The following is a 15,550-nucleotide window of genomic DNA, read 5'->3' on the forward strand; positions in this document are numbered from 1 at the left end:
ATTCAAACAAATGACACAAGTCAACATGAATATCTTATCATAGGTTTGTTCATTATTATTAAATCCATATTGATTGACTAAAATCACATTAATAAACAATGTGACCAATACACAAACAAAATTCAATGCATATCCTAGGAAAATAAATTGTTCTACTGTAAATGTTTGTGCTTTTAAAGTATGTACAGATTTCCTCCACATGAATATTGTATAAATTATCATTGAAGTCAATTGTCCTATATTAAATCCAAAACTAAGTATATATTCTAAAAAGTCAAAAAGATTGAAACTATCTGGTGATGGTGTCGGAAATATCAAAGTAAACCAATCGACAGATAATTGAAAACAAATTCCAGGAACCAAGATACCCGATCCCATCAATAAAAACATAATTCTAGCCATTGAATAAGCATCTCTAGGAATGGTCTTTTCAAACTTTTTAGGATTTTCCTTTCTATGAACTACCTCAGCAAATGAAACACTATATCTTCGTATTCCATCTCCATCTTGATTATTTTGTGAAATTTGTTGTTGATGTTGTTGGTGTTTATTCACGCTCACCAAACTAACATCCTCATCTTCATCTCCTCCGATAGCTTCATACTCATGTCTATTCATTTTTTTAAAGCTGTTTGCTTGTAATTTTCAATGCATTTCTTGTTTTGTAGTGATGACTAGATATTTTCTTGATTCTTTTAGAGGAGGTGGTACTGTACTTGTGGTGGTTTCTAGTTTGACTAGTTGAACGTACCCAAATAGTTTGTGCATGACCACAAGTGTGTTGGATGACAAATTATTGTCTACAGTAGTTAACGAGCAATTACAAAATGCATTTCTTGTCATTTGCATAGCAACAGAGAGTAAATGAATGAAAATAAGATTTATTTTACTTGCCTCTCGACCTTTTACCTGGTCTCTTCTTGGAGATGGCATTATTCTTCTTTTGTTGAGCTCCACCTTTAGAGAATCTTTCCTTTTTATCAGACAATCCTTGTATCTTTTTATATTCTTCAGTAGCCTTATCAACATCAAATTCTTTACCACTTCCTGAATGAGTTCTTCGCCAATGGTCAATAGCATCAATATCAGTCTTCTTTTGATGAATCTTTTCCTTAATTCTTTCAGCTTTTAATTGTTTTCCGATCTTTTGTTGTTCCTTTCTTTGTCTTCTCTTTTCTCTTTCTTCAATGACCTTTCTAGATTGAACCAATTTGTTTCTAATCTTGGCCATATGTTCATCAGACTTGACCATTTCAGCAAAATAGTCATCTGGTCTGTGAATAGCAATTCCCAATGTGTGTAATTGTTTAAAACCTTCCTTAGCACTAGTGACAGCTTGATTATAGAATTGAATTTCTCTATCAATATCATCTTCATGATTTTCAACTTTCACAGGTGTAGGTGATGTAAGTTGTAAAGTAAAAACCCAATCCAAATTCTTTGTTTGAATAGGTAATTTGTTCATACAAGCTTTAACAGCATCAACATCAAAAACTTCCTTTGTATCTCTCAAAAACATTTGGGAAATTGAAGCCGAGTCTTCACCTTCACCATTTTCCATTTTCTCGATTCTTCTTTGGGCTTCCATCAGGTTTTTATAGGCTTCCAGTTCGGCTTCTTCTAATTCTACATCATCAATTAATAATTCATCGTTTCTATATTTATCCGCATATGCTGCTAAATATTTATCATCATCAACATTATTATATTCAAAGTTAAGTTGTTTGATTTGGTTTTTTGATGATGCTGAGAAATCCCTCTCAATTTCTGCCAGTGTTGCCAAGTTGCTCATTTTTTTCAAAAATTTGTTCTTCTTTTTATTTTTACCTTCAATTATTTATTGAAGAGAAGAAACTGTGATGATGGTGAAGAGAAATTTATTCTTTAATTCTTCAATAATGGGAAAGAATATTGGTAAGATAATTTGGATATATTCGGAACTTGTTGTTTAATAATTACAGAAAATAAATAGATTTATTATTGGAAAAAGTTGGATTGTTTGAGTTCATTGATGAGGAGAGGGATTTTAGGATCTTCATTCGATGTTTCCATTTCTTGAATGACTTTCATAAATTCTTCATCAAGTGAAACATTAATGGTCAATTTGTTCATCTTGAAAAGTGTGAATAGACATTTCACAATAATGAATGAAACTTTAACCTTTTCCTTTCTGAGCTTCATCACTTCAACAAGTTTGGAGGCAAAATCTGGATGAAGAGTTAAGAGTTTGTTGGCATTTTCTTCATTATTAAAGATGAGATTAATCAATGACTCTAATGAGTAGAAGCACACAATGAAGTGAATGTCATTGGTAGCTAATTTGTAGAGAGTTGTTAAAATATTATTGTGACGATTGATAATTTCATTTTGATTTTCTCTGGCCTTAGTTAAATTGGAGAAGGCAAAGAGAGCATTAACCATCAAACTGATATCAATTTCAGAGTAATCAGTTGCTTCTGCTAACATTTCAAACATTTCTACGAGTGGAATAGTTGCTCCACTTTCAACAATATATTTACAAGTAACATCTGTAATAAGAGGTTAGAAAATCACCACTTAGCTCAATAATACAAACCTGTAGTTCCCATATTACCCAAGGCAATACAACAATTTCTTTGAATGAAATTATTCATTTGAGTAGCGATAGGGCTGGCTTCTTGATATTCTGGAGATAATTGGTTGTGATACAAGACGCTTAAGATCTTTGTCAAAGATTGAACTACGCCCTTTTCAATCATCATTGGAAGGTTACGACCTATATCAATAAAGATTCGCAAATTAAGATATTTGCAAATAAATTTTGAAACTTACGTTCAAGAGCAAGGAATCCTAAAAGTTTAACAACAAATCTCAAAAGCTTGGAAGAGGAGGCAATTTGCAAGGTACTCAAAATAGATTCAATGAGTGTGAGCATTGGGTCAATCAAGTCCAATTCTGTGGCCATATAATATTGGATGTGATCAATTTCTGCAACATTTGAAAGGAACTCAACAACACTTTCTTGCATTCTCTTTCTGAATTCTGGAAGTTGAGTATGTGAGTGCACGAATCTCTTCAATGTATTAATAAAATCTTTAGAATCCTTTACCAAAACTTCAGCCCACTTATTATTGACCTTAACGAGAGAAACATCCAATAAATGAATAACTTGAGTGACAATTTCTTGGACAGATTCTTCATCCTCATCCTCATTTTCATCCAATGATTCAGAAATTTGAATATATCTCATTAAAATATTATCCAATGATTGAATAAGATTAGAATGTTCAATTGTGAGCTCATTGAATTCCTCTAAAGAAATTGTTAATTATTGAATATAATTATTACTGATACTTACTGTGTGATCCGACTAATCCAACCAATTTAATGGCAACACCAAGAATATTTCCTTCACATAATGGATTTGCAAGAATTTCATCAATAATAATATCGAGAGCATTCTTTGATTCTACTTGTGATGTCATGATTTGTTCGCAAGCCTCTTGAACTTCACAAACATTTTCCAAGGCTCTCAATGAGTGATAAAGTACTCCACTAACCTCATTACTTCTATAAGTGTAAATGAGTTTAATGAGTGAAGTCACACCACCATAAGAAACAACCTTTCTTCTAACACCATCTGCAAATGTAAGAAATCAATAGTTCAATAATAACAACTTACCATCTGAGTGTGCAAAATTTGCAATACAAGCACAAACGCTTCTAATCAAATTAACATCATCATGATCTAAAGCAAATTGGATAAATCCACAAACAATTTGTACAACAGGAACCGACAATCCTTCTTCATCACAAATAATCAAAGCATTAACAGAGTGTTCAAAACATAAATTACCCAAAACTCTACACAATTGGAAATAGAGTGGTAATTTATCTGTTTCCAAAGTTGTGGTATGTCTACGTAATAATCCACAAATCACAGGCACTCCACCAACTTCTCTAATTGTATCTCTATTAATTACTATTTAATTAATCAGTACACATTTGAAATTTAAAACTACTACTACTAACATTCTCTGGACAAGTCTCCTAATTTTTGACAAGCATCAGTTAAATCAGAAACATTAGATTCCAAATTTCCGATAAGTGTTAACATTAATCTAATATCTCCAATATTAACATTCTCTTCGATCATCTCCAACATGTTCTTCCTTTCTTCAATTTCCTTTGATTGTTCATCGTCGTTTTGTTGATGAATATTATTGATTGCTTCGTTTTCAGCAGCTGATGATGATGGAATCATTTTTTTAATGTATTGATGAGTTCTTTCTTCGGTGCAACTTCTCTCCATCAATTGCAGCGGGATAATCAAATTATATTCATATCAATACTGTGCAGTTTATGTGATGAACCCTTGCCTATGTAATGTTGTAGGCAAAGCTGATAATTAAAAAATGGGAAGGAAATGAAACCTACTCATCAAAAAACCAAAAAGAAGAAGAAGGAATTAAAACTTGCTCACTTTACTGAAAGATTGAAGAAAAAGAAATGTTGTAGTGATGTGGAATCAAGTCATGTTAGTAGTAGTGGAGAAGAGAATCAACAAATCAATGTAATAGAAGCAAATTTGGTGGATGAGTTTTATCAATCTGTTGAGCCTCATGTTATTCATTCGGAAAACAAGTTGCTCTACTTTGATCATATGTGTGTTGCTTCACAATTTCCTCCACTCTTGAATTTAAAATTATTTCCTAATGGAAAGGAAGTTTCTGAAAGTTTATCTGCCTATTATTCTGTTAGGGATTATTTGGAATTTAAAAACGACTTGAATATCATATCCAATAGGAACGTTCAATGTTATGTAATTGCTGATGGAAATGTTCCTAGAACTGCTGCTGTATTTGCTTGTGCTACAAATTGGAGAGTATTTTCCATTGATCCAAGAATGAAACAAAAGTGGGTCTGTAAATTTAACAATGATGTGGTGTCAATGGATAATGAACAAGGTCAACCAAAAGAACAAGATTTTGTAGAAGGATTAGAATCAACACCATCCATTCAGAGATTATATCCCTTCTCAATGACAAGCACTGAATTTCTTCAAACTTCTATTTTCAAAAAGGTAAAATCACTCAAATCAGATTTGAATATCATTGTAGCAGTTCATTCACATGCTGATTTATGGGAGTTTTACAATGAAATTCCATCTCCCAAATTATGTTTGGAAATTCCATGTTGTTTCAAGCCAAACATTCAAAGAGAACCAATTACTGTCTTTACAGACGAAGCTCTTCACAGTGAAAAGAATACAATTTACATGTGGTATGAAGAATAAGAAATACCAAACTCTCAATAAACTTTATTCTTGTTGTAATCTCTCTAACATTTCAAATAATTGTTGAATTTGAAAGTGGAGTAAAATAAAAATAACTTTAAAAAAATGCCAAAAGATACCAATTACGAGGAAGCCGAAGAAAACTACGAAGAAGAAGAAGAAAATATCAACGATGTAAGTGGAGAGTTGTCGGATCATCGAAATATTGATGGAATTAATTTTAAAAAAATTATATTATTTGATGATGATGATTATTAGGAAATTGAAAGTATAAAAAAGCGAGTACAACAAATGCAAGAGGAACACGCCAAGATTAAAGAAATGCAATCAGAAATTGAAAGGAACTTGAGCACTGTTGCTGAAAATCAAGAAGAAATTGATTCTAGATCTATTTATGTAGGAAATGTTGATTACGGATCTGTTGCTGAGGAATTGGAAAACCACTTTAAACAAGCTGGTGATATCATCAGAATCACAATCAAGAGTGACAAGATGGGTAATCCTAAAGGGTATGTTTGGTTATTATTTAATGGCAATATCAAAATATTTACAACAACAACATTACAAAATATTAATTATACAAACTGTCAATTAATTACATTAATTTTAACCGTCAATTATTAACAGTTTTGCTTATATTGAATTTAAAGACAAGAGTTCTGTTGAAAATGCTCTCCAACTCAACGGTTCAACATTTAGAAATAGAGAATTGAAAGTCTTTGCTAAGAGAACCAATATTCCAGGGTTGAGTACAACAACTAGGGGAAGAGGTAGAGGAAGAGGTGCTCCAAGAGGAGCTCCACGTGGTGGATTTGTCCCAAGAGGTGGCAGAGGAAGAGGAGGTCGTGGACGTGGTAGAGGTGGTGGTCCATACTAAGCTTATTAAACAATTATTTCAAATTTAATACAATTATTAATATTTATTTACTTAAATTCTTAACTTGGTCCTTAATTTCTTTAACTTGTTTGCTATCTGTTTGAAGAATCTTTCTACATAATTCGAGAGCTCCTGACTTGTCAACTTGTGACATGTAATTCTGAGCAATCTTTGAGAAGAGAAGTAAAATACTGACAGCCAATTCGTTATCAGTGAGAATGTATGATTGAACTGCCTTGACAATAATCTTCATATCATCAATAGAAAGTTTGATAACATCGTAATGTACACAAATCGAATGTAAAATGTTTGAAATGATAGTGCAAACACTCTTATCGATTGAAGTGTCTTTGAGTTTCTGCACGAGGGTTGAGATAATCTTTTCTCTCAAATCATAGGTAATCAAATTTTGAACAAGAGCTTGCTCCTCAGTTTCCTTGAATTGAGTGAATGGCATAATTTCTAACAAGAGATTCAAAGCCATTGTAAGAGTAGTATTCTTGGATGAATTTTTTGTAACGATATCCAAGAGAGCAACATGGAAACCAAATGTACTAGCAAATTGGGTACCAGCTGTTTCCTTATTATGATTCAAATGTTTCGTGAACAAGCTCAATACCATTTCTTGTAATTCAGGATCTCCAAAACCAAATGAAAGAATCAAAACTCTAACATTGGTATAAACATTTCTATCAGCTTGTTCGTCCATTGAAATATCGTTCCATCCCTTGTTTAAACTGTCTGGGTAATTCTTCTCAATATCGTTCAAGAATTCAACACAATATGACAAGATCCAACCTTCTTCAGGATATTTAGACAAAATGCTAAAGAAGATTGAATTGAAATCAGAGGCCAGAATTTCAATCAGCTTATCCTTATCATTTCTATTTCTGTAAATTACATTCAAAATAGTTAAAATGTTGGTAACTGTTTCCTTATTCTTCAAATTCAATTGGAGTAAGTTCTTGAATGATTTCAATACGAGAGGAGAATCAGATAATTCTGAAAAGATTTTTGTAACGTATTGGTTATTTCCACTACTGTTTGTTAGTAAACTTGTAACACCTCCTTGAGTTACCATAATCTTTGTCATTTCTGCTTTGGCTGTGCTCTCCTTGGCTGTCAGAGCAACAAATTTAGTGAATGGAATTAAAATTACATTCAATTCGCAATTCATCATATTCAATTTGAAATCATCAAAGTTGTTTCCAAGTAATAAGAAAGCTTGAGATGGAGCAATAGAAGTGAATGATAAATGTCCATTTCCATAGAAATATACCAAATACTTGACAATCACATCAAATGCCAACAATCTCTTACTCATATTCTTTAAAGATTCCAAATTATGCAAGCAAATGTTATTCAATAAATTAAATAAACTTCTGGACAAGTCGAACAAGTACAAGTATTCCTTTTGTGTGTAAAGTGTAGTCATTACTTCTTCACAATACTTGATGATGAAATCGAGTTGTTTTTGAGAGATTAATTCATTCAATTGTTCATTTGGTCTCTCACACAATAATCCCAATAATTGCAAAGAAAGTGAAATAACTGTTACATTTTCAAAGTTATTAATTGGAGCATTTGAGTTATTTGGAAGGTTGTTTGCATTGAACAATTTGAATTTCAGGTAATGTTCATTGATAATCTTGTGCAATGAATTAACCAAACCAGTTAATCTCATCATTGCCTTGGCTGGTTCATTGTTACCAGACTTAGTTACCAAAATATTGTTACAAATTAACAAGCCAATCAGGCAAATAGAGTAGGATCTGGTGTTATCATTCAACATGCAAACACATGCTTGCAAACCTTCATTTGAAACAATATCCTCAACAAGTGAAGCAGCATCCTTCTTGTAACGTTCATAGAGATATTTGGCAGCATTCAATGCACGTTTGTGACTTTGTGAATTATATTCCAATTCTTCAATGAGTTGTGAAATATCGTCAATTTTTGGAATTTCGTCATCTTCATCTTCTATTGGTTCATCTTCTTCTCCTCCAGATGGTGGAAGAGGAGAATAATCAAATGAAGGATCGACCAATGAGTATTCTACTTTCGTTTTCAAGTTTGGTTTAGAGTCTGACTTGGTAAATGATGGTTTCTTTGTTTGAATTTCTTCCTCTTCTTCTTCATCTGATTCGTCTTTCAGAACTGTCTTTTTACTTCTTGGACCACTTGTTGACGGTTTCTTATTGGTAGCAGATGAAATTACTGGCTCATCTTCATCCTCATCAAGTTTGAGAGTTTTAGTTGGGGCCTTCTTGTCACTCTTAATTTCCTCTTCTTCATCTGAATCGTCATCTTTGAGAACTGTTGTCTTTTTCTTATTTGGAGGACCCCCACTTGCTGTAGCAGTTGGTCTAGGGTTTGATGTAACTTTCTTTGATACAATCTTTCCATCATCATCTGAATCAGAATCATCCTTCAATACACTAGTTTTAGATTTAACTGGAGCAGTAGAAGTTGGCTTGCTGGTTTTAACAGGAGATGCTTGTTTAACATTCTTATTTGATGCCTTTTTAGTGACAATAATATCTTCCTCTTCATCACTATCACTTTCCAAACGTGCTGTTGATGTCAAAAGTGGTGTAACCTTACTAACTTGTTCATCCTTGACATTTCTAACAACTGCACTTTCTAACTTGATTGGCTCTTCTTCCTCCAATTCTTCAGGTTCCATTTCTGCTTCCAATGGTTCAATTTCAGCAGGTTGAATTTCTTCCAATTCTTCATTCTTGACCTTTTTAACATCCTCAATTTTTTCTTCCTTCTTTGGAGATGATTTTTCTTCACTCACAACTGAAGATGAAGCCACTGCTGATATTGTTGATGAAGATGATTGTATTGTTGCACTTGTTTGTGGTTTAACAGTTTCAACAACATTATCATTTGGTTGTTTAACAGTAATAACCATATTTGAATTGCTAGTATTGGCACTTCCCTTGCCAATTAACTTTTTAATACTTTCAATCCATTCCTCTGCTTCCTCCTTTGATGAGCATTCAAATGTCCATTCTTCTTCTTTTTTCTTTCCTTCAATGTGTGATTTAACATAGAAACAGAATGGATGTTTCTTTGTAAATTCCAAATTAGTGATAGTATGAGCAGAGTCAAGAATTAAAGTTGATTTTCTTTCCTTTCCATCGGACGAAAGAATGGAAAGTGAATTTGGATGTGAGTTGAGTGAAATGAGTGTTTTCTTCCATGATAACATGCCACTCTTCTTTACTTCACCCTGTTTGACTAGTTTGTAATGGATGGGTGTTGTGGCAGCATCAATGGATTGCATCATTTTTTTTCTATGATGTTTTGATTTGTAAACATTTGACAAGTGGCGAAACCCTTTCTTTAAAAAAACAATTAAATGTTTTCCAAATGTAATTGCATCCAACACTTTCAATTATATTATTAATAATATGTTAATGTTATCATTGTTTGTTGTAAACGTTGTTTTTCATATTAATTCTTTGTTTTTGTAAATTAAACTTTTGAAATAAAATCAAAAGGAAAATAGGAAATAAAAATGTCTTCAAATCAACAAGGAGTTGAAAATAATACCAAGCAAAATCTCTCATCGGAACGTTTTGCAGTTAATATTTCTAATCATGTGGGTACTGTCGTATTAAATAGACCAAAGAAGATGAATGTGATGGACAAACCATTCTTCTCTGAATTTTATCAAGCCATTCATAGATTGAATGAATCAGATGATGTTTATGTTATCGTATTGAAGAGTACACCTGTTGATCAGTGTCCGCACTTCTCTGCTGGATTGGATTTGAAGAGTGTTGCCTCTGATATTATGCCATCAGCTTCCGATGATGAATCTTCTCCTGCTGTGGCCAATTTGAAATTATCAAAATTAATTAATGAAATGCAACAAGCTTTTAGAATTTTGGAAACTTGTAAGAAACCAGTGATTGCTGCTATTAATGGAATGTGTATTGGTGGAGCTATTGATATGATTCTTGCTGCTGATTTTAGAGTTTGTACAAAGGATGCTATTTTCAGTATTAGAGAAACCGCTGTTGGAATTACTGCTGATTTGGGTACTTTGAATAGAATTCACAGAGTTGTTGGAAAGGGTTTTGCAAGAGAAATGGCATTCACTGCTGCTGATGTTAAGGCAGATCGTGCTTATCATTTTGGACTTGTCAATCAAGTATTCGATTCTCAAAAGGAAATGTTTGAAGCTGTTGACAAGATGGCTAAAACTATTGCTTCTCACTCTCCTCTCATTGTTCAATCTACAAAACATATTATGAATCATGCTGAAGAACATTCAATTGAGGATGGATTGGCCTATGTCAAACTTTGGAATAGTGCTTTCTTGAAATCTGATGATTTAACTGAAGCTTTCATGTCATTCATGGAAAAACGTAGACCTAAATTCAAGAATAAATTGTAAATTATTTCAATTGACTTTTGATTGTTGAGGTTAATTCCACTATTATTTTAAACTCCACATTAAAGATATTAAACCAAACTTGTTTCGTTTCACTTGTTGCTTCCTCTTTGGTTAACATTAATTCATTAATTCCAAGTAATTCAGCTGTCAAGTATATTATCGAAGCTGCAATTTCATTTGGATAATAGGTACAGCAACATTTTGAATCATAAATCTTATCCACTAATTTAAAACAAAATTGAATAAAACTATTCTTGATAACCAAATTTCTATAACCATTCAATGAATCACAATATCCCAAAATATATTTATGTGGATGTACCACAGCAAATTTAAATTTGATACTTCTCATCACTATACTTTCATATCCAATAATACAATCCTTGAAATTATGAAGATCAGTGTCAAGTAATCCATATGGTTCACTCTCAGGATCCAACACTTTCCGACAAGAATTAATAACATCCCTTGCTCTTCTCACTTGTTCCTCACTTTTACAAGCTAGAAAAACACAAGCACATGAAATAAGTGTCCAATCACATGACGAATGTTCTATTGTTTTCAAACTTGAATGAAAATAATACAAGGCTGTACATGTTGCTGATTGAGTAACTTCTAACAAGTAACACATCCTCCGAATGAGTCTAACATTTTCTTTGATTTTTTCTTCGTGTGATTGTTGTAGTAAAGGATGTTGTGATTGCAAAGCATATGGACTATGATAATAGGCTTGATTTGAAGACATCATTTTTTATAATTCGATTTTTAAATAATTATTAATAATATATATTTATAAATTAATAAATATTCATTGTAAAGTGTTTAATAACATTCTCCTAAAAGAAATGATAAACTACAAAATTTCCAAATTAAATCGGAATTAAATAGAATTGGAAGGAAATCAAATAAAAATTAATTAATAATAAAAAATGTGGGCAAACTCTGTTCTCAAATGGGCAGAACAAACATTGGAAACTGTGGATAGAAGCACAGCAGGAGCATCTAAAAAACTGACAACATTGGGGAAATTGGATGATGATTCGGAAAGTAGAATTGATTCTTCGGTTCATGAAGATGAATCAAAGAATGTTGATCACTATAAATCATCGGAAGAAGGTACTGCATTTGTTACAGCAAATCATACTGCATTAACATCAACAACAAATAGTGTTGCTGTTGAAAATGTTAATTTTGATAAGATCAGAGAAGAGGCGGAGGAGGAATTGATGAATGAATTCTTCAAGAAGAGTGAATCGGAAAGATTGGAAGAAGCCTTGCAGTTTGTAAAGGATTGTGCAAATTCATCAATTATTGGAGAAACTACTGTCCAAGTGGAAGGAGATGAAACTTTGAAGCAAAATCAAGAAATTTCCAATGAGAAATCAATTGTTACTCTCTATGATCAAGTGAAGAAAGTTGAATACTTTAACAAGAATTTAAAAGAACATTTCGACAAGTTAACTTCTCAATCAAAACATTCACAACGTTATAATGCCGAATCACAGAATGTAAGTACCTCTGGAAATAGCATGAATATTTAAATATTTGAAGAGATTGGAAGAACAAGTTTCAAGACTTTTGGAAGAGAAAGTTAAAACAGACACAGAGTTAACAAATACACTCAATGAACGTGATAAACAAGCCCAAAAGTATCAATCGAGGGTTGATGCACTAGTAGAGCAAATGAAATTGAAAGATTTATTGATTTCAGAAATGCAAGGAGAAAAAGACATGTACGTTTTATTATTATTATTGATTATAAATTAATTTTAATAATAGGATGGCAAATGAGCAATTAAGATATGAAAAATCAACTGCTGAAGAAATTACCAAACTGAAACAACAAATTGAAGACCTCCAAAATCAACAAAAGGAAAATAAGAAAGAGGAAAAACAAATCCACAAAAAGATGGAAGAATTGGAACATAAACACCAAGAAGCTGTTAAAAAGCTTAAAGAAGAATACTCTGAATTGGAATCTACTCTCAATGAGAAATTGGATGAAATATCTAGATTGGAATCCAATATCAAGTTGAAAGAACAAGAATGGCAAGCTAAAAATCAAGAATATTTGGAATACAAGAACAGAGCCGCCAAACTCTTATCTGTGAGAGACAAACAAATCGAAGAATTAAAAAAGTCTGGAACCGAATCAGGTGATAAAAAGGAAGAAACTGCTACAGATGACGACACTGATTTAATGAATGCCTTGGATAAAGAGGACATGCTCTTGGATTTGGAAAACTTGAAAGCTGATAATCAAGAACTTCAATCACAAATTGAGCTGATGAAAAAGCAACACGAAGCTGAAATGAATACACTCAGATTCAAATTGAAAAATATGGAAAAGAATCTTGAAAAAGAGAAACAGTTGAGCGCTAAATACCAAGAAAATATAACCTCATTGAAACTTAATTTTGATGAAATGAAGCATCAATATGAAAATGAAAAGAAGCTCATTAAAGATCAATTGAAGGAGAAGAAGGAAGAAATTAATCAACTTCAAAAGCAACTCAATCAAGCCAAATATAATAATTCATCCAATCAAAATGAGCTTGAACTGAGAAATAGAGCCATGGCTGAAAGACTCATTGAGAAACAGTCCCAACTCGAAACTGTAAACAGTGAAAAAGCAGCCATCCAACTTGATTTGGAAAAATGTCAATTGAAGATTAAGGAACTTCAACTGATAGCTCAGGTTACACCAATTTCTAGAAATTATGCCGATGAAGAATCACCATTTGATAATGAAGCACCATCGGTTTCTGTAAAATCAGATAGATTCTTTAGAGATTTATCAAAGAGAGGTTTTGTTGCCAGGCGAGTGGCTCATGTTATGGCCTTTATTGATTCATTTTCAATTTCAACTGGAAGTATTTTGAGAAGATTACCACTTTTGAGAATTTTACTTGTTATTTATATTATAACTCTTCACATATGGGTCTTTTACATTTTATCCCATTTGGCTCATCTCTCTCAGTAATAACTTAATCTTTGTAAATAAAAACCTTGAACACTACATGATCAAATAATTATTGAAAAAATCATGTGGAAATAACTAAAAAATGGAAAAAGAACACAACACGGAAGAAACAAGCAATAAAAATTCATCTTGTTTGTCGTCATCATTGGAAAGAGTGAAAGCATTCACAGAGCAACATCATCTCATTCCAAAAGAACCCTCACAGAATGATGATTCGGAATCACAACAATCGATAGTAGCATCAGAATCAAAAAATTTGAAATTTAAAATTGATGATGATGAATTCACTACAAAAAGTCATCGTATCATGTGCATTGATACCTTTCCCAAAATTCCATATTCTGATGAAAATAAGAGAAATAGAAATGCACTTCATTGGGGACAACGTAAATTACTTTTATCAGAAATTGAATTTCTTACCGAATATTCACATGATGGAGATGTCGTGATTTATGCTGGAGCTGCTCCAGGTAGTCATTTAGTTTATTTAGCAGAGGTTTTATTTCCCAATCTCAAATTTATGCTTGTGGATCCAAATAAGTTTAATAAGGATTTGTATCATGTTAGAAATGTAACAATTATGGAAAGTTATTTCACAGACGAAATTGCAATGGAAATTAAAAAGATTAGGAATATTGAAAGTGGAAATAATTTACTATTTATTAGTGATATTAGAACTGCTGATCCACTAGTTATGGATCCAGAACAAAATGAAAAATGTATTACGGAAGATTTAACATTACAAAAAGGATGGTTGGAAATTTTACTCCCTCGATTCAGTATGTTAAAATTCAGACTCCCATTTACAGAAGGTAAAATTAAATACTTTAGAGGTGATATTTATTTACCAGTTTGGGGTAGAAAATGGACAACTGAATGCAGACTTGTCATTAAGGAGGAGGATATCAAAGATTCCAATCAAATTGAATATGATAATCTTTCTTACTCTGATCAATTATTCTATTTTAATAATATTACAAGATTTGAAAATATTTATCCACATGACATTTGCTCAGATGGGGTGGACAATTGGTAAGTGATCTTGTTGTTGTATAATTTTTTACTGAACTTGCAACTACGGTAAAGCTATGACTGTAGATCAGAGATTTTAATTTTACAAAACTTTATCAAGAAATTTCCAGAAAGAAAGAAAGACATCACCTGTAGTGAAGATTATGAAACCATTAATGAGAATGAAATAATTTCACAATGGATGTCTGACATTTCTCATCAAATCTCCACTAAAAAGAGAACGTTGATTCACATGCCAGACACATCCATATTTAACTTTGGGCCTACAATTCACCTTCACCCTCAACAACAAAATTGCAAAGAGTGGCTTGATATGAGAAATATGGTTTTGCAGAGGACAAAACAGTTTTCCCAAAAGGTTCATTCAAAATCATATCATGCATCTAGTTCACAATCTTTTACACCAACAGAGATGGAATCAACTACAGTTTCTGAAAGTACACAATTGGATGATGATAATTATGAACAAACAAAGAAGAGGAGACGTAGAAAGAAGAAAAAATCACATGTACAATAATTTGAAACCTTTACAAATTTCCAATACCATCCCTAATTGATGATTGCTGAGTATGTAAATGAAAATAGTTTCTTATCAGAATATCGTGTCTATTACAAGAGAACAATTTAGGTTTTTCATCAAATGATTTTTGAGCTCTAAACCCAGAAATGAAACTTTGAGAAACGAACTCTATTAATGAATACTATACATCCTATCTCATTTAATTTGAGACTTTGTCATTAACCCCAAGTAGTAATATTAATTTTATACAATGGCTGTTTGATGTTTCGTTTCTAATATTATTTCAAAAATCTAATAATAAGTTTGATCACTAGAAGCGGATCTTCAAATAACATAATTGGTAAACAGTGTTGACAAATGAAATAACGGTTAACATGGTAAATATCTGTGTGATATTGAGTAATTTTCTTGCAAAGATCGTAAAATGGATATTTCGAGATCAAAAGTGG

At 32.1% G+C, this 15,550-nt stretch overlaps 9 protein-coding genes across 9 annotated transcripts in view; 5 read left to right on the top strand and 4 right to left on the bottom strand.

Annotated features, from left to right (window-relative positions):
* The window catches only part of NAEGRDRAFT_80500 (uncharacterized protein), a gene marked incomplete at its 5' end in the record, with an annotated part of 2,449 nt that extends 1,831 nt beyond the window's left edge, over positions 1-618 (bottom strand). Inside the window, one exon of the mRNA XM_002674940.1 lies at positions 16-618. Coding sequence (XP_002674986.1) covers positions 16-618 — 603 coding nt within the window. The remainder of the gene's footprint in view (positions 1-15) is intronic.
* A 268-nt stretch (positions 619-886) lies between these two features.
* On the bottom strand, positions 887-1,792 carry NAEGRDRAFT_50673 (uncharacterized protein; the record flags this gene model as incomplete). The annotated part of the gene is made up of 1 exon (XM_002674941.1): positions 887-1,792. One exon carries the CDS (start codon positions 1,790-1,792, stop codon positions 887-889), a length of 906 nt encoding a protein of 301 aa, XP_002674987.1.
* A 185-nt stretch (positions 1,793-1,977) lies between these two features.
* Positions 1,978-4,243, bottom strand: NAEGRDRAFT_69978 (uncharacterized protein; the record flags this gene model as incomplete). The annotated part of the gene is made up of 6 exons (XM_002674942.1): positions 1,978-2,528; positions 2,576-2,755; positions 2,812-3,291; positions 3,338-3,619; positions 3,662-3,961; positions 4,012-4,243. 6 exons carry the CDS (start codon positions 4,241-4,243, stop codon positions 1,978-1,980), a joined length of 2,025 nt encoding a protein of 674 aa, XP_002674988.1.
* A 162-nt stretch (positions 4,244-4,405) lies between these two features.
* On the top strand, positions 4,406-5,275 carry NAEGRDRAFT_69979 (uncharacterized protein; the record flags this gene model as incomplete). Its single annotated transcript, XM_002674845.1, has 1 exon — positions 4,406-5,275. The coding sequence occupies one exon, from the start codon at positions 4,406-4,408 to the stop codon at positions 5,273-5,275; it is 870 nt and encodes a 289-aa protein (XP_002674891.1).
* A 108-nt stretch (positions 5,276-5,383) lies between these two features.
* Positions 5,384-6,178, top strand: NAEGRDRAFT_80501 (uncharacterized protein). The gene is made up of 3 exons (XM_002674846.1): positions 5,384-5,449; positions 5,534-5,784; positions 5,903-6,178. Exons 2-3 carry the CDS (start codon positions 5,567-5,569, stop codon positions 6,150-6,152), a joined length of 468 nt encoding a protein of 155 aa, XP_002674892.1. The 5' UTR covers positions 5,384-5,449; positions 5,534-5,566; the 3' UTR covers positions 6,153-6,178.
* On the bottom strand, positions 6,179-9,450 carry NAEGRDRAFT_58644 (uncharacterized protein; the record flags this gene model as incomplete). The annotated part of the gene is made up of 1 exon (XM_002674943.1): positions 6,179-9,450. The coding sequence occupies one exon, from the start codon at positions 9,448-9,450 to the stop codon at positions 6,196-6,198; it is 3,255 nt and encodes a 1,084-aa protein (XP_002674989.1). The 3' UTR covers positions 6,179-6,195.
* Positions 9,451-9,681: 231 nt separating this feature from the next.
* NAEGRDRAFT_69982 (enoyl-CoA hydratase-like protein) lies at positions 9,682-10,566 on the top strand (the record flags this gene model as incomplete). The annotated part of the gene is made up of 1 exon (XM_002674847.1): positions 9,682-10,566. The coding sequence occupies one exon, from the start codon at positions 9,682-9,684 to the stop codon at positions 10,564-10,566; it is 885 nt and encodes a 294-aa protein (XP_002674893.1).
* Positions 10,567-11,495: 929 nt separating this feature from the next.
* NAEGRDRAFT_69983 (uncharacterized protein) lies at positions 11,496-13,549 on the top strand (the record flags this gene model as incomplete). The annotated part of the gene is made up of 3 exons (XM_002674848.1): positions 11,496-12,074; positions 12,118-12,299; positions 12,346-13,549. 3 exons carry the CDS (start codon positions 11,496-11,498, stop codon positions 13,547-13,549), a joined length of 1,965 nt encoding a protein of 654 aa, XP_002674894.1.
* A 307-nt stretch (positions 13,550-13,856) lies between these two features.
* NAEGRDRAFT_69984 (uncharacterized protein) lies at positions 13,857-14,585 on the top strand (the record flags this gene model as incomplete). The annotated part of the gene is made up of 1 exon (XM_002674849.1): positions 13,857-14,585. The coding sequence occupies one exon, from the start codon at positions 13,857-13,859 to the stop codon at positions 14,583-14,585; it is 729 nt and encodes a 242-aa protein (XP_002674895.1).
* Between the last annotated feature and the right edge of the window lie 965 nt (positions 14,586-15,550).

Source organism: Naegleria gruberi (genome assembly GCF_000004985.1).
Source record: "Naegleria gruberi genomic scaffold NAEGRscaffold_37, whole genome shotgun sequence".
Classification (NCBI taxonomy): domain Eukaryota; phylum Heterolobosea; class Eutetramitea; order Acrasida; family Naegleriidae; genus Naegleria; species Naegleria gruberi.